The following is a 20,707-nucleotide window of genomic DNA, read 5'->3' as shown; positions in this document are numbered from 1 at the left end:
GGGGGGGGCAGTTGGTGACAGTACTGGCAGTGGGAGTGGTGGCGATGCGGTGGACTAGAGCCACCCCAAAATTACTTGTAGCAGCTCCTTCAAGTGCTACCACCACCTGCCCCAGTGGAAGATAATATAGTTGTGTCCCCATTTTCTTTAATGTTTGAATAAATTTATTCTTAATAGGCTTTGCAAAAATAGTAATTACTTAAAAAAATATAAACATTACAAAACTAGGAAGTTAAAAACTGAAATTGCAAACTAATTGCATGAATGAGGTAAGGGTAGTACTCCTGAAACAAATGTTTGAGAACAAACCATGTCAGTAAAGGACACTTAGGCAGCCTCAACTCTGTTGTACTGTGGAAAGCCTCCAGTCTTAAATATTAAGTTTTCTGAATCAAGGTTGACCAGGGGCATTTTGAGGGTGCAGCCAGATGGCAGTAATTTTACAGGTTCATGGATTTCTACACTTCCTAGTTTAATTTGGGAATAAGACATCAGACATTGCTTTTAGATATCAAATGTATAATTATGAAGCCATTTTTGGATGTAAAGCTATTCACTAATCTAACTCGTGTTCTTGGCACAAGTGCTGTAATTTCATGCTATGTAATGGTGCATAGAATTTTTAGTATTACCTCTACTACTTTATTTAAGCAGGAAATTATAAAGTACTTATGTTATGGCTGTTTAAAGATTATAGAAAAATAAGAACCATTGCATCTGGTTTCCATTTAAGGACTTCAGTGTTAGTCAGTGGTGATTTGATAAAATGATGTGGCTGGATAGGGTAGGCTCAGTAGCAGAAATGAAGTTGTTTGGATTACTTTAATGGAAATGTTTTTCAGATATTTCATGATGTGTATGTTTAAACGTTCTTGTAAGATGTATGTGACTTTAAATCTGGGAAAGAGGGGGATCTAATTCCACTGGTATCCTCCTCCTCAGTAAATGTGTAGAGCATGACTTGCTCATCACAGATACTATCTTCAGACAGTGTGACAAATATAAGACCATTTGGAAACACTCATGCTCCAATCACTGGCACCTTCTTGATTATATTGTCAGAGCCTGTGATTGTACTGATGTCCATATCACCTGAGCCCTGAGAGGTACAGATGACTGTTGGATGGACCACTGTTTAGCCAGATCAGTCATGGATATGCAGTTTCCTTCATAATACCGTAAACAATGGAAAGGAATGAGGAAGGCACTCCCAAAACCAAGCTAGACAGGAGTCTTTTCAGCAGTGCCTTACAAGAGACTCTCTGACCTACCTGATGACAATATCAAGGACATCCAGGCACATCGGAACTTAACACTATTCACAAGACATGCACTGAATCTAGGGGTGCACCGATAAAGATTTTCTGTCCCCCCCTCCCCGACGTGTGTGTGGGGTGAAGGCAGGCTGCCCACTGCAGGCAGGGCAGGGGCAGTGCCAACCAGCAAAAATAAGTCTTACCACCAGCCCAAAGCTATAGTTTAGAGGAGGCTATGGGGCATCAAGAACCAGTGGTGCCGCAAGCAAAGGCTATGGAGATCCAGAGTTTTGCTGATCAACATGACATGAGAAGCTTCTTTCAAGCAATAAAAGCCATCTATGGGCCACGTTCCAGTGGCTCCACCCTTCTCACGGACAGCGTATCTATCAAACAACACTGGAAGGAGCACTTCAAGATTCTGCTCAACCATGAATTTGAGGTCTCAGCTGCCATGAGTCCAGCCCTTGACACCCGGTAAGAGAATATCTTGCTGGTCCCCCATCCTTCAAGCAAGTCTGGCATGCCATCATTCAGACCAAGAACAATAAGGTGCCAGGCCCAGATGGCATTCCTGCACTTGTCTTCAAAGCTGGTGGAACATCACTAGCATAAAAGCTTCACCAAATTCTCATCAAAATATGGGTTAACAAGGAATCTCCACCTGACTGAAACAATGCCAACACTGTGACCATCTTCAAGAAATGAGAAGTCAATGTGGGAACTACCAAGGTGTTGCTCTCCTCTGTGTTGCTGGGAAGTTTCTTACTCGCATCCTTCTGAATCACCTCCTCCCTTTTGCTGAAGATGTCCTCCCAGAATCCTAGTCTGGCTTTAGATCAACTTGGGGTACCAACATGATTTTTGTTGCCTGACAGACTCAGGAGAAGCGCAAAGAACAACACCAGGAGTTGTTTATAGCATTCATAGACCTAACCAAGGCCTTTGACTCCATAGGTGTTAGCTAGGTTTGGTTGTCCACTGAAGTTCATCAGTGTCCTCAGGTTACTCCATGATGGGACAACTGCCATAGTCCTCTGCAGTGGATCAGAGACCGACCCATTTGCCATCTGTACTGGTGTCAAGCAGGGCTGTGTCATCACCCCAGCCCTTTTTTCTATCTGTCTTGCTGTGATTTATTTCTTATCCATGACTACCTTCCTCCTGGAATTGGGGTTGAGCATTGAATGGACGGTCAGCTTTTCAGCCTGTGGCACCTTCATAGCAAAATGGAAATTACCAAGGTTGGCATCACTTACCTTCAGTATCCTGATTACTAGGGGTGCACTGATAAAGACTTTCTTTGCTGATACCAATAGCAGATTATTCATCAGGCATATCAGCTGATATTGATTGTATAACCGATTTACAGGAATGCAGCTGGGCATCATGGAGAGCAGTGCCCTGCAGGTAAGTCTTTGGAAGGGAACAGGCATGGGGGAGGGAAGTGGGTGGAGAGGGGCAGATCAAGGCCCCCATGGTGAGAGAGGGAGTTGGGTAGGGGCTGGGGGCACTGTCCATCCAGTGTGGTGAATGGAACCCGGGGCTGGGATGGGGAGTGGGACAGAGTCCAGGGGATCAGCGTCTCCCTGCTTAAAAATGGCAGGGCACTTGAACAAAAGTTTGTCATATGAGGTTTGGTTTAAGTGCCACTGCCACAATTTTTAAGGGAAGGGATGCTTCTAACTGGAACAGGGCGAGGGTGGATGTGGGCTGCCCGCTGTGGGCTTGGGGCTTTCCCTGTTGCTGCCTCTGCCTCAGGGGTTCTGCATTGGCTGCATGACCCCTGCCTGACCAGCAGCGGGGAGCACAACTTGCTGCCTCCACTGCTACTGGGTGGGCAGGGGTTGTGTTGCCAGCGTGGGACCGCCCAGGGCAAAGGCAGCAGAGTGGAGAACCCTTAGTCCACAGCAAGCAGTCCTGTGCACAAATTTGGAGAGGCATATGCCCCCTCATGCCTCCCCCCAGCAGAGGTGTGCATGCAGTGGTGGGGAGCCAACCCCCTCTCCCCAACTTTCCCCCCTATGGCCCCTGGACAAGCCGCCTACAACTCCATTCTGCTTCCTGCCCCAGCCCCAGGTCCCATTCACCGCCCTGGCTGGGCAACTGCTCAAGCCCCATGTTCCATACCCTCCCTCACCGTGGGAGCCTCAATCTGCACCACCCCCCATACTCCTTCTCCTCCACAGACTTATCTGCAGGGTGCTGCTCTCCACACTATCCAGCTGCATTCCTGGCCACATGCACGCATGCAGCTGGGCATCCAGGGGCCCCGGCCAGATAGCATATTATATTTCTCGGTGACATTATTGGCTACATCAGCCAAAAAAAGGTAATAGCCAATAATGTTAATTTTCCTTTTACCAGTGCCAATCCAATATGGCATTGATATATCGGTGCACCTCTCCTGACTACTGTTATCCTTGAGCACACTGAGACCAATCTGCAGTCCACCCATTACCTTTTTTCAGGTGCCTGTCATAGGCGGGGACTCTCCCTTTAATATTGGGAAGGCCCAGGTGCTCCATCAGCCTGTCCTGGCACAGGCTGCCCCCCTTCCCCACAAATTACCATTAGTGGAGAACCCCTGGAAAACGTCAAGCTTTTCTCATACCTTGTCGGCCATCTCTCCCAGTCAAGTCAGTCTTGATGTAGAAATTGAACATAGGATTTGCTATGCCAGCATATTCTTTGGAAATCTGTTTTGCCATGTCTTTGCTGTTCTGATGTGCAGGTGGAAATTAAAATCCTGGTGTACAGTGCTGTGGTTATCCCCATGCTCGTCTATGGGTGTGAGACATGGGTGACATATATAAACCATCTTATGCACCTGTAATGGTTCCATCAGTGTTCCCTCAGAAAGCTCCTTTGTACTAGACGCACTGCACCAATTTCAGTATCCTCTTTGCAGCTGACATAACCACTAATGAGGCAGAGATCAGGAAACATTAACTCCGCTGGGTTGGCCACTGTGTGTGGATGGCTGACATTCATCTCCTAAAGCAAGTCCTCTTCTTTCAACTCAGTCATGGTAAGAGGACCTGTGGAGGACAGAGGAGATGCTACAAGTACACCCTGAAAGCATAACTTAAAGGTGGCATTAAGCCTACAAATGGAAGTGCTGGCTGATAACAGGTCTCAATGGTGCTGTATTGTACATCAAGCTACAGCCCATTTCGAAGTGAACTGTCTCGCTCAGGAAGCTGAGAAATGGCAGAGGAGGAAGGAAAGTGCACAACGTTCTGGCCAATGCCCCACCCCAAGGCATCACCTGTCATATCTGTGGAAAAACTTGCAGGGCCTGGATTGGACTTCTCAGCCCTCTTAAAACTCACAAATAATTCCCGCCCCCTCCTCCCAGCAGCTATCATCCTTGTATTGAGGGATAGTTGAAGATGTATGTTTAAACATTCTAAGATGCATATAACCTTAAATCTGGATGTCCCGGCTTCTTTTTTTTAAACAAACTGTTTTGTTGTTTTAATCCTTTCCTGGTACAACCAGAGTAAACAGCTTTTCCCCAACTCTTGGTTACAGCTGGGCTTAAACCCTGAACCATAGAGTTTACCATATTTACTCAAATCCAAAACCAGGGTCCCCCCTACCCCTCCAGTCTGAAAGGGTGATTGAGGGGGAGCCTCATCTTAGATTTGACTGCCAGCCCAGGGCAGGTGTTGGCTGAGCTTTGGCTTTGGCCCGAGGCTTGGGGTTGAAGACTGACCTAAGCCGCCACCTGCCCTGCTACAGCGGACCTGTGCAATGGAGGAGGTGGGGAGAGGAAGGTGGAGGGTGCATGTGGTGTAGGGTGGCCATCTTAGACGACATTCTAGTTTTCTGCTATTCTGTTCTGTCTCCTCTATTAATACGAAACCCAACACCTTTATGTCCTCTATTTTTCTTTTCAAGAGAGAAATCGGACGCCTTTATGTTCTCTTTTTCTCTTCAAGAGAAAAATAGAGGACATAAAGGCGTCCGATTTCATATCAATAGAGGGGAACCGGGCTGTCATCTATGATAGCCCTCCTCGTGTGAGTGTGACAGACCTGTGGTGTGTTGCTTGAGAGTGCAGGGGAGACCCCATAGCCTGCCCCTTCCCAGCCACCTGTCCTTCCCTGACTACTTGCCCTCCCTTCTCCCCTCCCCTCCACTTACCTTCAGTTCTAGCTCCAGCCCTAGATTTGCCACCACTGCTTAGGCTGGGCTGGGCCAGGGCTGGCATGTGACAGGCAGGCTAGGCTAGCAGGAGTGACAGGCAGCAGGGGATGAGGGTGGGGGCCAATGTGGCAGGGGGGGTGGGGAGGATAAAGGGTTTGGGTCTGGCCTTTTCCTTCCCCGCCACTGCTATCCCCACCACAGCAGTGGGAGGATGAATTTAAGATGATTCCTCCAATAATTAGATTTCTTTACATGTCCAAAAAAAAAATGTCCGTATGTATAATCTAATTATAATTGTCTTAAAATTGAAGCCATCTTGATTTTGGGTATATCCCTTGCAAAATTCTTGTCTGTAATTCTTATTATTGTATTGCTGGATGCATTTGCCATTCATGGGAATACTTAATCCTTTTTTTGAATCCTAGTAATCTTTTGGCCTCAGTAACTGGTAAAGATGTGTTCTGTTGGTCTGATTGTACATTGTGTGACAAAACTGATGAAGGAAGCAAATTTTAAAATTTCCTATTGACTTAATTGAAATGTTCCCTTTTTTGTGTGTTACGTTAGAGAATGAATACCAGGCTTCTATGAGTCATTCATTTCTTTGTAGAGCTTTATCTTACCATCTTTTTTGGAATGCTATTTCAGAGATGATATAGTCTTTTCAGCATCCTTCATATTGTAGTTTTTCCATGTCAAAACATTCACATTGCCCATCCTTGGAGACCCACTTTTTGTTTCACCCCTTTTTGATACAGTGCAAATAGAAGTGAATGTGGGATTTATGATGGTGTGCAATGGTGTAACTGTGTCCTGCCTTTCTCCCTCCATTCCCCAGCCTGTGTCTATTATGAGAACATAGAGACCTTTTGGGTTATTGAGTCCAGTTCCCTGCTTTTGCAGACAGCAGTATTATAAAATTCTATTCATAAATTTATTGAGCTTTAACTCAAAACTATTTGGGTTATTTGCCTCACTCCTCATATTGACTGTTTCATAACTTTACTCCCCTTTCTATTAGAAACTTTCCAATTTTCAGACAGTTTATACTTATCTGTTTGTGTGCCAGCATTGTCCATTAGCTTAAATTGTTCTTCTTCCTCTCAGGAGACTTAAAGAGTGTAGTCATATCCTCAGTCAGTTTTTATTTACTAAGTTTCATAGCCAAACTCCTTCAGCCTCTCTTCATAAGATAAATCCATCTTCCCCCAGTCATCCTAATAGCCATTCTGTGCACCTGTTTGAACTTATTTTTCATGAAGATATAGATAACCAGAACTGTATGGATAATTCTGTAGTATTTGCCCAGTACTTTGTACAACAGCATTAATACTTTCCTATCTCTGCTTGAAGCATGTCAGCTGATATGTCTTAGGGTTGTGGACTTCTTCACATGTAACATCTTTCCCTGTTTTTATTAACCACTACTAAACCACTGAGGATAGGTCTTCATTATGAAATCTGCAGTGATAATACATATTTTTCTTGAAGTAAAAATATATACTGTTTGAGTAGTTCAGATTATTTCTTCCAGTGTTTTGGTACATTTTTCAGTATTGAATTTCAGCTGTCAAGGTGATAACTTTTTACCTAGCATTCCTTATGTTCCTTTGCAGCTTGTCAAACTCTTGGTTGGTGGTGTGCTTATGTAGTTTGAAGTCTTACTTGTCACCTCCTTTTCCAGATCATTAATAATATAGTGATTTTAGTAAAAATCTTGTGATGTTATGTGAACCTTTTGCCTTAATATTATCACTCTTTTTTTTGCTTCTCTCTAGTTTCTAATCCTCGCTACTACTTTTCTTTTCACTGCAGTTTAATGAATTTTTATTGGTCATTTTTGCACCTTGCTCTCTCAAGAAAACTTTCACCAGTTGTTTTGCTGCCTGGGCCTTTCTTTTCTACGACTAATATTTCAGGAGTTAAAAGATGTTAATTGCTATTGAAAGTGCGAAAAGAATAAGTTTGGGAAAAGTTTAGAGGCTTAAAAAAGGAACATGTAGTTCTGAAAGAAATTGTTGTCTTTCACTTAAAGTGAAGTATGCAGGGAATATAGTGTAACAGGTGCCGGGTACGTACGCCTGTTACTTTAAGAAGGCAGAGGGCTGTGAAAGGGCCAGAGTCAAGCAGGGGAGCACATGACCAGAAAGGGGCAGAGCTCAACTGGGAGATAAGCCCCAGGCCAGAGCTGGGGCAGGCAGTCTCACCCTGGCTGCTGATATGGAAGGATCTCCTGAGCATGCCGCAGACAGTAGGAGAATATGTACTCCCAGGGGTTAAGGGAAGGCAGCCTTAGAGCTGGGCTGTGGCCTGGTGGCTTAGGGATTGAAACAAGGGGTGGTGATGGTCTCAACAGGCCTGGGAGGAAGAAGCCAGAGAGGTCTCAGGCCCAGGAGCAGGGCGGATTGAATGGTAATGTCTGCAAGGCATGGGCAAGGTGTAAGGGGCAGTTGGAGCTGTGTAATAAGCCCTTAAGGAGCTGAGTAGTGATATCTGAAAAGCAGCATGGAATCTGGGATCCCTGGGGTAGCTTCCTTTTCCAAGGATTTAATAACAACAAGGCATGGCAGGAAAGGAGAAGGGGAGCAAGTCTAAGAAATGAGGCAGAGCAGGGTCCAAGCAGCTATCCCTGGGATCAACACCTGTTACATACAGTATAATGATATTGCATTCATTATATTAAAAAGCTCTGAAGAGGTTTCTTAAAAAGTATTTTTCTTGGCAAATTTGGTGAAGTTAATAGGTTCTTCTTCCTCTTTTCCCACAGTGGTAAGAGTACTGACTAGTGGGATGCAACAGTTCAGGAATACCACAGCAAAGAAAATGAATTCGACTTTTAAGATGGAATTCAGATCATGCTGTGGCTTCCTCTCATGTTTCCTTTGATGTAATTATTTTGCTCTGATTATTCAGCTGGCTGGGTGTAGTATGCATTGCTGTATTAGGAAAATACATAATCATGCTTTTGATAGAAAAATCGATTTTGCTCTTGGCTGCTGACCAATCATCTCTTAGTGCTTTTACGTATTTCAAAACATACAACATGTAAAAATGGTAGAAGGGAAACAGTCCATTTTTCTACCACAATGCTCCACTTACCCTCTCAATTACAAGGGGCCCTGTGGGAAACCCTTCAAAGGGATTTGTCTTCAAAGAAAGGGAAGCGATGATCCTGAATGGTATTTAAAGGCAAAAGCATAGAAATGGGACAAAAGAAAGAACTACTATACAGAATGAAGTTGGTTGGCTTGGTTTTTTTCTTCTAAACATTTTTGATGCAGCAAATATACCTGATGGGATTTTTTATCTTTGTTACTTACATTTTTAAACATCCCCACTTTTGAATTGTGCATGTACATGATTAATGTTAGGTTTTAATGGAATGACGAGTTGTAACACATTTAAGACAGACAGGGTTCTTTTGGTAGATGTGATATCTTTTATTAGACCAACTATCCAAAGAACCTTGGCTGTCTTTATGTCCATAGACCAACGCGGCTACAACCAACAACCCTAACACACTTATGAGAATTTAAGTTTGGGCTGGATTTGAATCTACTTTGGCAATATTTTAAACATTGCAAATTTTGCCTGTATAATTAGATGTGCACCGATACATCAGTCTGATATTGGATCAGGACCAATATTAAGAAAATTTACTATATTGGACATCAGCCATATTGGGCCGATAATTTGGCTGATAAATGCCCCCATGCATGTGCACAGCTGCAGTGCATCATGCAGGCAGTGAGGAGCACAGCCTGGCAGCATGGATAGCTGCGTCCGGCTGGTAAGTCTGGTGGGGTGGAAAGAAGGGGAGATTGGGGGGGGGTTGTGGGGCTGGGGCAGGCATGGGACGGAGCCATGGCTCATCCAGGGAGCACAGAGAGCAGGGGGTGGCTCCTGCTGCTGTGTGCTGCTGGTCCAGTGGCTCTTCTGATGCTCACCTCCTTGTGCGGCAGCTTCTGCTGGCATGTGCCCCCAGATCTGCATAGGGCAGGGTGGGCTGGGGCCGGGGCTGCACCAAACTCTTCCTGGTGGAGCAGTCTGTGCTGGGAAGAGGGCTGAGGTTGGGGCTGCAGTTACAAATTCACTGCCTCGGCCCCACCCCACGCAGATCTGGGGGCACATGCCCCCCACCCCCATGCCCTCCCAAACCAGCGGCAGGAGCCATCCGGCGAGCACAAGACCAGTGGCTCTCGGATGAGTGGCCCACAGTGTTGGGAGCTGCCGCTCCTCTACCCCCGCGCCCCCCAGATGAGCTGCGCGCCTGTCCTGTGCCTGCCATGGCTGGGCAGCACTTGCCCCTGCCTCTGCTCCAGTCCTCCCTCCCCACAGGGGCCTTGATCTCGCACCCTCCCCTCCCACCACACCAGACTTGCCAGCTGGAGGCAGCTCTCCATGCTGCTGGGCTGTGTATCAGAAGATCAGTATTGGCCAATATGCCTTCTTAAAAATTGGCTATTGGCCTCAAAAATCACTATTGGTGCACCTCTGCATATAATTAAACAGTTAACCCCTCCCCCCCCCCAAAATTAATCTGTTTTAATGAAATGGGTCTTTAAAGTGTAACTTTTTTTTTTTTTTTTAAATTGACACACAAAACACAAATCTGACTTTTTTTTTAATTGGCTTATTTTTCACCCACAGAGTTGAGCACAGTGAAACTAGTTTTAATTGTCTAGGCAACTGCAGGTATAATGAGAGGCAGATAGATCTCCTTTCTGCAAGAATAAGTTAACCTGCAGTCACTTTCAGAACAGGTTTGTTATGTGCAGGTTCAGCAGATATAGGTGATCTAAAATTAACTGGCTTAAAATCCATTAAAATGTAGTTGTTATTATATTAGTTTGTCATGAAAATTCTGGTCTTAGTTTTGCTAATTTGTTATACCTAGACAGATATTAACTGATACGGTCAGATTGATTATCTGTCTTGTACTGAAAACAGTGAAGAATTTTTGGTTAATAGGTAAAAGGGCTGTTAATCTGAGATATTGTGAATATTGCATATTGGCACAATTAATGAAAACTCTACATTTTGTTTTAATATTGTATGGTCTCTCTTATTATAGGAAGATTTGACACCAAAAGATATTGAAGACATAATTGATGAACTTAAGGCTGGCAAAGTTCCCAAACCTGGACCAAGGTACTTTGTATAACAAGAGCTGAGTATTTAGAAATATCTTTATGGGGGGGAGATGTTATTTTAGTGTGTAGTGAACTAGTTCCTGTGAAGGGGACTGAGCTGGTTCAGCTGCTAAGGTGGTTGACAAAGCAGAATTTGCAAGTTTAAGGCCATAGCAGAAGTGGTCATGGCGTGGCCCTGTCATATTCTAACAAATCCGTAAATTTTTCTAAATACCTTGTCACGCAAGGACACAAAAAAAATGGAAAGTTTCTGTGAAAAGTTTGGATTATATACAGTAGAAACAAAGGCTTCACTGTTCAGTGAAGTAAAAGTACAAGCTTTTCCATGTGTCTGAATCTGAATATAAAGAGGACTGGGCAAACTGTTGAGAGGAAAGATTTTAAATTTTTGTTCTTTTAAGACTGCCAACAGGAGCACTTAAAGAGGTGAGGGCTCTGACATGGCTGGGAGACCCATAACTAGATGTTTTGCCTAGAGTACATAAACGCACTACTAATCTGTGGTGTATTTGAACCTCCTAAAAAACTCATTTCTCTGATTCCTACTGTTCCTGAATCATTTTGTAGGTATAGGAATATGTGTTGATGGGAGAGCTAATTATTGCTATATATTTAGAAGCATTATATATTATTGATTTTTGTAAGGAGACTACAGTAATCGAGGAAAAAATGCAGCTTTCAGGTAACATAGAAATGAGTGAAACATCATGTTGCCTGGTGACAAGTGGTGTTGACTAGATTAAAAAGAGGTGCTAAACCCATGGCCCACAAGTTAGGTCTGGTCCGCGCTGCCATGTCATCTGGCCCATGGGATTTTCCGTGGGTCTGAAAATTTGGTGGGAGGAGAGTGTTGGTACTGCTCCCCTGCTTCCCAATTTCCAGACCTGTGGGGAGCCCTACAGGCTGGAGAGCATGACTCTATGCATGGTGCCCTAGGGCCCAAGGCATCCCGTGGACTGGCTCTGTGCCACTCACTCATCTGGCCCACGGTGCCAAAAGCTTGAGCGCCACTGCTATAAAGTATTCAGATGCTTGACACTGCTTGAATAAGAAAAATAGCAGACCCAAGTTTGAGTCAGACTACTTTAATCCTTTGGATAAATGACAATTGTTACAATACTGAGTAGTTATTTAAAAACAAATCTGATAGATCTTTTCCTTTCCAGGAGTGAGCGATTTTCTTGTGAACCAGCTGGTGGTCTTACATCTCTGACTGAACCACCCAAGGGACCTGGATTTGGAGTTCGAGCAGATCTATAAGGATTGATGTAATAAATTATAAAATCATAAGTTGTATGAGAATAATAAAACTACTTTCCACTCATTAAATGACCATTATGAGATGTTTAAACCTTTTTTAAAAGGTAGGATAGCAACAGCAGTAAAATACAGTTAACAATATGAAATGCTGAAATCACCATCTTCAGATTTCTAATCCACTGCAGTAGGGCAAACCCTAAGTAACCAGTTTGGTGGAAAGGAAGAAGTAGTTTATGATAAAGCATCATAATATTTAATAATTCCTGTCAAAGTACTTTCCCTGATCTGTTGTTTATAAAGGTTCTTTCAGTGAGGGAGAAGCTGACTAATTAGCTGCATACCTAGTGCTGGCACACACTCAAATACACTGGAAAAAATTTTTGCCCCATACAAAACTTCCCTTTATTATGTGTGTTACTATAGCAGCTATAGTAGAAATGCTTCATGGACATATTGTTCTTTTTTATTTAAACCATTTTTTTAAACATTTGTTGGATTAAGTAAAGACATGTTTAATTCTCAATAATGCTATGTTATGAAGAACTAGAGATGGCCTTTTAAAGGTCCAGGAAAATGTAAGTGGAATACGTGCACAGAACTGCTGGTCTGCAATGATAGATTAAGTAATAACACATAAAAAAAATCACCTTCTGTCCAAATTTATCATCGACCACAGTCAAAGTGTGCAGTTAGAGGATGGTGTGCAAGATATTTTTATAATGCATCTTAATTTTGCTATATGAAATGTCAGTCCTTTGGTCCATGGAAGGGAGCGGGTGTGTGGCTAGGCCCAGGTGAAGGGTTCTGATCACCTGTGTCTGCCCGCCCCAGTGTTCAATTGAGGAGTTGGCAGACACGGGTGAGCAGCCTTGCCAGGCAGGCCAAGGCCTGAGGCTTTTAAGGGCTATAATACAGACTGGAAATTGACACAGACCTTTTGGAGAAGCTATTATTTAAGAACAAAGTGTGCTATAAACCTTTAAAATTATTAATATAACTGTTCTTGGAGTCCATGTTTATAACTGCATTCAAAATTAGACAAATATTAATTGAAGTGTGAATCTTTGATAGTGTTCATAAAATGGCATACACTTCCAATTTGAGACCACCTGAAAATCCTGGTCCTGTATCTCTTTTGGACCTGGGTGAGTAGTTGGTTGGATAATCAAGCTTGCCCTTTTACTGTTTTTTTCTTATTAATTTTGTGATCCATCTCTGATCTTGGTGTTTTGTGTTTGCTGTCACTGTTATGAGCAGGAGACTGTAATAGCATCTTTTTTTTCTTTTTGACCTGGGCTTTTATATCTATCTAGTTGTCAGATGGATTTTTGGTATTTTAGCCAACAGAATATAACACTCTGCAGTTTGTTTCTACATAAAATGTTACTGTTAACCTGTTATGATGGTGTATGCATTTGGTAGAACTCTTTTCCAGGATCATGAACAGGAAAGAAAGATGGCCTATGAAACAGTTTCAGTATGAATGTGGTCTTCCTACTAAAAGATTTAAAATTTCTCCTTATACCATATTTCCAATTGAGGAGAAAACTATTACAAATAGTATACCTTTTCTGAAATCAGTCATTTATATGGTAGTCTCCAGCTTTCTACATAAGTGCAAAAACCAGTGAAACAAAAATAGTTAGTTAACTATCATAGCACACAATTATACTAAAATTATTTCCCTATCCCGTATAAAACCCTAATTAAATGTTGAAAAATATCTGTTTTCTTGGCTTCAAAAATTTAGCAAGCTATTCATTCCCTGCAGCAGTCCCAAACATAGTGTATGCCTCCTGAAAACATGCAAAGGCAAGTTAGTGACCTCAACATATACTGCATTTCCTGATGTTCTTTGTGCACCTGTGGTTATGACAAGGTTCTGACCACAACACTCACAAAATCAAGTGGCACATCATAACTTACATTGCTTAAAACACACTGTATATGGTGCTACAGTATTATATTTTCCCCTTTTCAAATATAAATCTTTATACTTTAAAAAAATAAATCTCATCACCTTTTAGTTTCTATGAATGCTGCCATAAAGAACCTTTGCAGTGGTAGCATTTTCAGTGTTATCTGTATGATCTGTCCTTGTAGTAGCTGTGCAAGTTGTAACTTGCAGTTATCTAGTACTACTTTAATAATAATCTTCAAGTACTTTAAAATATTAGACCTATAAAAGCAAGCACTTCTTTATAAAAAAGGAATTTGAGTAAAGTGCCTTGTTTCAGGATTTTTCTCCATTGAAAAGCCAAATTAGCGAGCAGTAAGTGGTCCATCATTGGTGAAGTGCCAGTGGTCCAATGTGCCACACTAGTATCCAGTTTTGTGTGATGCTTAAGCTTGAGTTCTCCATTTGAGCTCTACTACAGCATTGCAGTTGCCCTATCTTATAAGCCCTTATTCTAAAGCTCATGATGATGATCTCTGAAAAAAATTGTTTCTGGGAGGTATCACAAGGTTAAGGAGTCAAGCCCACTATGAGAAAAGACAAAAAATCTCTAAGTCCTTAGCTGTTGGGGCTGTATCCAAGACTTTTTCAAAAGAGACCAACATGGCAGTTTTGGAAAGTGAGCAGCAAAACATCCGAGGTAACTAGCAAATGGAAAAACAGTTGATTATAGTTTTTCTGTGGTGGTTGTAAGTGCACTTTCTAGCTTCCTTTACTTCTGGTTCCACACAATACTCAAATTCTAACTACTGAGGTATTTTGGGGGGGTTTTATGGTCCAAACCATGACAATAGAATGGCCAGACATTTGTTTTCAGGTCTTGTGAGAGAGAATAATGAGTATAACTTTAAAATGTGGAATTTTTTTCCGTATTCCTTTGATCAGCTAGAATAACTGTGCCCAAATATGTGGAACAGTCCACTGGAAAATGCAGCAAATACCCTAAGAAGTTGGATATCTCAGCTAGTCAGTTAGCTGGATGTGTGGGCAGGGATTGCATAGTGGGTGTTATATATAAAATATATAAGCAATTTAAATATATTTTATGTTCAGGAGGTACAGTTGGACCTATGTGCCTGTTCTGTGTCTTTCCTTATCTCTCAGTTAACTCTCTTTAAGTGTGTTCGCTGAAAGGGCTGCCATATATGTGCTTTGCGGCAGACTTAAGATAAAAATCATTGGAGATTCTGTAGCTGCCTTACTTAAAGGAAAATACACAGGCTTTACTGAATTAAATACAAATGCAATACAATCACCAGATACACTATAGGCAGTTCATTTTTAATACTGTTCCATTTCCAGTTTTCAGCATACAACTGAAAACAAAAAGGGTTAAACTGTTCACTTGTAACAACTTGGTGATTAAATGCAACCATATTTGCATACATAACCTATATGTAGGAGGAGGAGGTGACTTTAGTAGTTCCTGCAAAGGCTAACAATTTTGCCCTGGAATCTGTTGCATATATTGGTATGACCTGTAGTTTGTGCTTCGTCCCGTGTCCCCACCATCATGGCAGTGGGCTGCCTTCTGTCAGGACACTTATTTGCACTCTGACTGGCTGTTTGTCAGCCAATCAGAGCATGAATAAATCATTATGAACAGACAGACTTAAGCTTTTCTAATATTAGAATTCCTATTGGGACTACTGGTCTCCCATTGTTCTCCCTTCCTGATTCCAGAAACAGTAGCCAAAATTTCCCCTATTTTGTTGCTTGAATTGGTCTAGTCTCTCACACCTATGTCTTACTTTACCATCAGTTGTTTAGCATTTTTAATTCAGCATAAGGCATCAGATAATGTGCATGCCAATCTAGACACATTTGTCCAAACCGGTAATAGTAGTTTATGCAGCAGGTAAGAGGTTTTCAGGGTAACAGGTTTTCAAGGTTGATGCCAAATCAGTGGTACTGTTAAGGTACAGAATTGGGTCGAGCTTCAGAGGAAGTTGGCAGCTGCACCTGTGTAACAAGGAAAGGAAGCTACAGCTTTCTGGATATATTAAAGAGAGGGAATGGTTTTGTTGTCATGTGATGCTGTATCTGCCCTTTTATTGAACCTTTATGGCAGCTTTTGTAAGAACCTGGGTAACTCTTCCCTTATCTATCAAAACTGTAAAATGTACCAGCGATTTGAATTTGCAATCATATCTGCTGCAGAGATCCATGCCCTCCTCCCCCAATTACTTTTCACCCTGAATTGGCTTATCTGCTACTTCTGGATCTCCAGTGTTGTTCTGCAAATAGTATTCACAGTCTCCTTAGTTGCCTCCTTGCCGTCCTGACTCCTAACATTCAGGACCCATGCTTCCTCTTTATGCACCATTACACCTGGTGTCTTTGGGTTACCTAGAAGCATATTTTGTCTCAGTGAGAGAATACATCTTTCAGCATTTGGTTCAGCCTATAAGTTTTCTTTTCTTGGAGGGGGCCTAGAAGAGCCCCTACTTGTTCTGAATTTTGTTTTATAGAACAGGAGTTTTCAACCTTTTTTCATTTGGATATTTCAAATGAAGGTCTGAATTTTAAGTGTGGATTTGCACATGCTTTTGATTTGTCATAATCATCTTTCGTAGACCCCTTAGCGTCTGTGGACCCCTGGGGGTCTAGGAACCACAGGTTTTAAACCAATGATATAGGACACTGCATCCTGTTGCCTACTCTTGGCACTGCTCAAGTGACAACCATCTCGACCAGTCCATCTGATAGTTGTTTATTAAGTTACTGCAAAATGAGAGCAGCTGCCCTTACAGATGGCCACCAGTGCCCTTAAGACATCCTCCAGCCAGCTGGCAACACCCTAATAGTAGCCTCCAAGACATGCTAATAACAGCTTCAAAGTGAAAATCCTGTACAAACAGCATGCAACTGAACCCCATGGTGAACGAAGTAGTATCTGTATATGAGAAATGACTCCCAGAAATTTTGATCTTTGTGCAACAGAATTGAAAAAGCTGATTAGACAAGCTGCCTCAATGCAAAGGAATGTTTGCTTTGTTAGGTCTGTGACACCAGCAGTCTATGCCCACATATAGAGAAAGGTGCATTGGAGGGCCATGCAATGGATAACCGTCCTCAAAACAAGCCTAATTCAAAAGGTGTTCAGAATATATGTACCATCTGACGTATGTGTAGGGACACAGCATGATGTTGACATACTGCATGCTTAAATGAAACGTCAAAATTTCTCTAGCATAGACTAGACCAAAATGCCAGTTCTGCAACAGTTCAGGAGAACAGAATCCAAATTTCATATTTAACTGTTTCCAATGGTGACAACCGTCAGCACTGAAGACTTTTTTTGCCCTGCCACCTTGTTACATCCAGGTGTATTCTTATATGCACTTGCCTCTTCTACTTCAAATCTTCAAGTTATAATTTAAGGTCCAGTCTATGCAAGATAAATTTTTAAATTTAATGTTAAGCTAGTTATAGTCATTTGAGCATGGCACCACATTTAATACCATCATGCTGACTGCTAGTTTTGCTAGTGTTGCTTCTACTTCACCACTATCTATCTACAAATATAGATTCTGAAGGGCATTTTTTAGGAAGTTTCCCAAACAAAGACAGGACCTAACATTCCTGCCTCTTAAGGCTGCTGTGATTTCAGTTAATGTACAAACCACCTAACTAAATAGTTTTGGGACTACCCCAAAAAAAAAAAGTGTATGCTATTTGACCACTGTGTCCCCAATTTGGGACTTCTGGATCTTGAAAAACCTCCCACAAACTCAAGATAAACTAGACCTGCCATCAGTACTACTTCCGAGACAAAAAAAGTAACTTAATCACATTTCTTTTATTAATTTGTATGTTGCCTTCCCCAAAAATGGCTCAGAGGTGGCTTACAACAAAAAACAATATACAAATACTATAATGAAATGTTGAGAGCAGTAAGAAGAGAGTTCTAGTTTATATGTACATAGAAAAGTACCTCCTGAAGTATTTAAACCTCTCCTACCTTTTCCTCCGGTACAAGAGGCTGTAAAATGGGATCAAAAGGGTACAAAAAAGTGGCTGTTGTCCCCTGAGATGCATGGTGGTGCACGCACAGGGAGATGAAGCTTTGGACAGAGGGGAGGAAGCAGTTTGAAAGGCACCTTTTGCAATTTGCAGGAGAGGCAGTGATTCTCAAGCAGGGTGCCTTGAGAGTCTTTCAGCAGTGCTGGGACATGCCACACAAAGTTAGTCATTAGGTGTACAAACACAATTCACAAGATTGAAATCTGAGTTTAACAGGAGTCCATGGTCTCAAAAAACCTGCCGATTCATAGAAGTTAGGGGCTGTGTCTTTTTCAAGTCCTTTGCAACAAAAGCATGGAGAAATATTTTTTTCTATAGTCAGAAAAACAAGAGTTTTACAACTTTTAAGAGTTGGCATTTTCCAAAGGGAGCCTCAAGTTGAATAAGGGGTGCATTGAGTCTGAAAAAGTTGAGAACCGCTATCTTAAAACGTTGTTTCTTAATCTTGCTAGACTTGAGCAAAATGCCAGTTCTTCACTGGTTTTGCTTTCAGTAGTAAAATACTAGATCAAATTTTCTGTTGCAAACTTGTAAAGACCACAACAGAGCAGAATGCTTTTAACACTAGGGATCCCTGTTTGAAATCTCTGGGCATGTCCCTGTAAGCAGGAATGTGCATTTCCCTGGGGACAAGTAGCAAGCAGTAGCACACCTTGTGCCACTGCTACTCACCCCTAGGGAACGCCTGTATATGTGTTCCTGTGTATGACAGGTTATCCTAGGTGGGATAGGGGAGATGGGCTAGTAGCTGTGCTGGCTCCAGCAGCTTGTCTCGGGGCCTTGGGGAGCTGTAGCTGCAGCACTCCTGCAGCAGGGAGCCTGGGCAACAAGTGGAGTATGGCTCTGGCCAGCCAGGCTCTGGTTTTTGGTGTGTACTGCCCTGTATTTTTAAAAAAATTTTGTGAGGTTATTTTGACCCAGGGATTCCTGGGGTCAAGGCCCCCCCCCCCAACGCACACAAAGTAGCAGCACAGAAAACACCTGCATGTGTGGTGCCACAGATGGGTCTGCAGTGCCACATTACTGCATGTCTGCTTGTCTGGACACATCCTCTGGGTTTATGTTGTGAATTGTGTTTGTACACGTTACTACAAAGCTAAAACTTTTGTACCTTCCACCACCCCTGAAAGGCTCTCAAGGCACCCTGCTTGAGAATCACTGCTCTAAGCTGGTGGTGCTCAACCTTTGGCTTGATGGGCAGTGTCTGATCCAACCCCAAACTGGATGGTGGTTCCAATCTAGTCTCTAGGGTTGTGAAGGAAGGGCATCATCCAGCCATAGGGGGAGGACAGGGGTAGGGGGCTTCACCTAGGCCAGGGATGGGCAAAATGTGGTCCACAGGACCCTTTAAAAAAATTAGAAAATAATAATCTTCCCCTGGCTACCTGTCATGCAGCTCTTGATGGCTTACCGAAACTCAGTAAGTGGCTCTCTTCCCCAAAGTAACTGCCTGACCTAGGCCCATGGAAGGACACAAGCAAAGAGGGGGCATAGCCCAGCTGGGGGGATGGTGGGGTGCAGAGGTGGGTTTGCTCCAACCAGCATCTAGGGTTTAGGAATTTGGCAGGGGAAAAAGTGGCTGTGTGTTAATGGCCGCCACTCCCTGGCTTTGCTGAGCCTGCAAATTGCACAAGATGCCAGTCACCTAGCTTCCTCCCTTGGCTCCAGTGCTGCATCATCTCCTTGTGCCCTACCAATCCCACCCCTCAAGCTATCTCTCACTGTCTGTGCCCTTCTCACCCTGTGAAAATGAAGTACAGTCTTTCTGCTCCCAGGACCTCAGCAAGCCCTATTTCACCACCAGGGATGCTCACAAGCTGGGTTTATATCCTGATAGGCAGTGTTGCCACAATGATAATCATATCTATAGGATAATATCAACCCTTGTATACCCTATGATACATAGCACTAAGTGTTCAAAACATAATTTGGAGACAGCTCATTGATGCAGCATCTACAAAAAACCCATGCCTCTCCTAAGGAGTCTTATCCCTCTTTTAAGATTGCTGTCAGCATAATCTTATTTCCTCTTGCCTGAAAATGAAGAAATACTTCAACTTTGACGACCCAGTTCTCACTCGCTCCCTGACAAGTTACAGCGAGCAAAATAGAGAGTAAATAATACGACCGACTTGCATACTTATTTGCATACCCTTTTTTTCGGTGTACAATAGTTTTCCAGGAAATAGGATAATTTGAGCTTCCAATAAGATAATTTCGTATTTAAGAACCCACCGCGCTGAGAGGCATGACACGCCCCAGGGCGCCCCCGCCGCCTGCCTCCACCGGCAATAGGCTGCAGCGTGGCCACCTGCGCATGCGTACTGCGCCAGTTGTTAAAACTCACTGCGCCATTGCCGCCGGAAAAACCCCTCCCCGGGGACGGGGCGGCGCGGACGAACGGCTCCCCGGGATGCCTCGGCGACTCCGTTCCCGTTTCTGAGGGGGAGGAAAGAGGCAGGAGCTAAAGTGCTCCGCTCCCGCCCCGCTTCCTTCTCCGTGACTCCCGCATCCTCGTCTCCGCCGCCGCCATTTCCAGAATGTTCCAGTCGCAGCGGCCAAGAACAGAGCTGCCGCTCTGCGCATGCGCCCCGCCGGCCGCGCCCCGCCCCCTCCCAGGACTGCACTAGCCACTACTCCCCTCTGTCCCTGCGCGTTTCTCCCGCGGGGGAAGCGGTGGGAGTCGAGGCAGCGCACGGGGAAGGGAAGGGGGCAGGTGATGTGATGTGACGTTGCTCTGGTCCTGCCTCCCCCCCCGCCAGCTCCCCACCCAACTGCCAGCCAACCCCTCTAACATTTGCGGCAGCGCGTGCCCGTCCGCGTCTCGTGCCTGGCCCGGGTCACGTGGGGCAGCGCGGCCAATGGGAGCTTCACTGTGTTCAGCTCTGAGCCCGACGCTG

At 43.5% G+C, this 20,707-nt stretch overlaps 1 protein-coding gene and 1 long non-coding RNA gene across 2 annotated transcripts in view; one reads left to right on the top strand and one right to left on the bottom strand.

The window, feature by feature from the left end:
- NDUFV2 (NADH:ubiquinone oxidoreductase core subunit V2) overlaps positions 1 to 11,905 on the top strand; it is a 49,182-nt gene extending 37,277 nt beyond the window's left edge. The window contains exons 7-8 of the mRNA XM_019546065.1: positions 10,486 to 10,562; positions 11,731 to 11,905. Of these exons, the coding sequence (XP_019401610.1) occupies positions 10,486 to 10,562; positions 11,731 to 11,824 (171 nt within the window). The 3' untranslated portion in view covers positions 11,825 to 11,905. The remainder of the gene's footprint in view (positions 1 to 10,485; positions 10,563 to 11,730) is intronic.
- Positions 11,906 to 12,096: 191 nt separating this feature from the next.
- LOC109317410 lies at positions 12,097 to 20,004 on the bottom strand. Its single transcript, XR_002103044.1, has 2 exons — positions 19,960 to 20,004; positions 12,097 to 15,743 (listed from the first exon to the last, which is right to left on the bottom strand). It is a non-coding gene; the product is annotated as an uncharacterized LOC109317410 (long non-coding RNA).
- Positions 20,005 to 20,707: the final 703 nt, after the last annotated feature.

Source organism: Crocodylus porosus, unplaced genomic scaffold (genome assembly GCF_001723895.1).
Source record: "Crocodylus porosus isolate Cpor-Errol unplaced genomic scaffold, CroPor_comp1, whole genome shotgun sequence".
NCBI lineage: Eukaryota > Metazoa > Chordata > Crocodylia > Crocodylidae > Crocodylus > Crocodylus porosus.
This window is presented reverse-complemented; position numbering and strand designations above follow the sequence as displayed.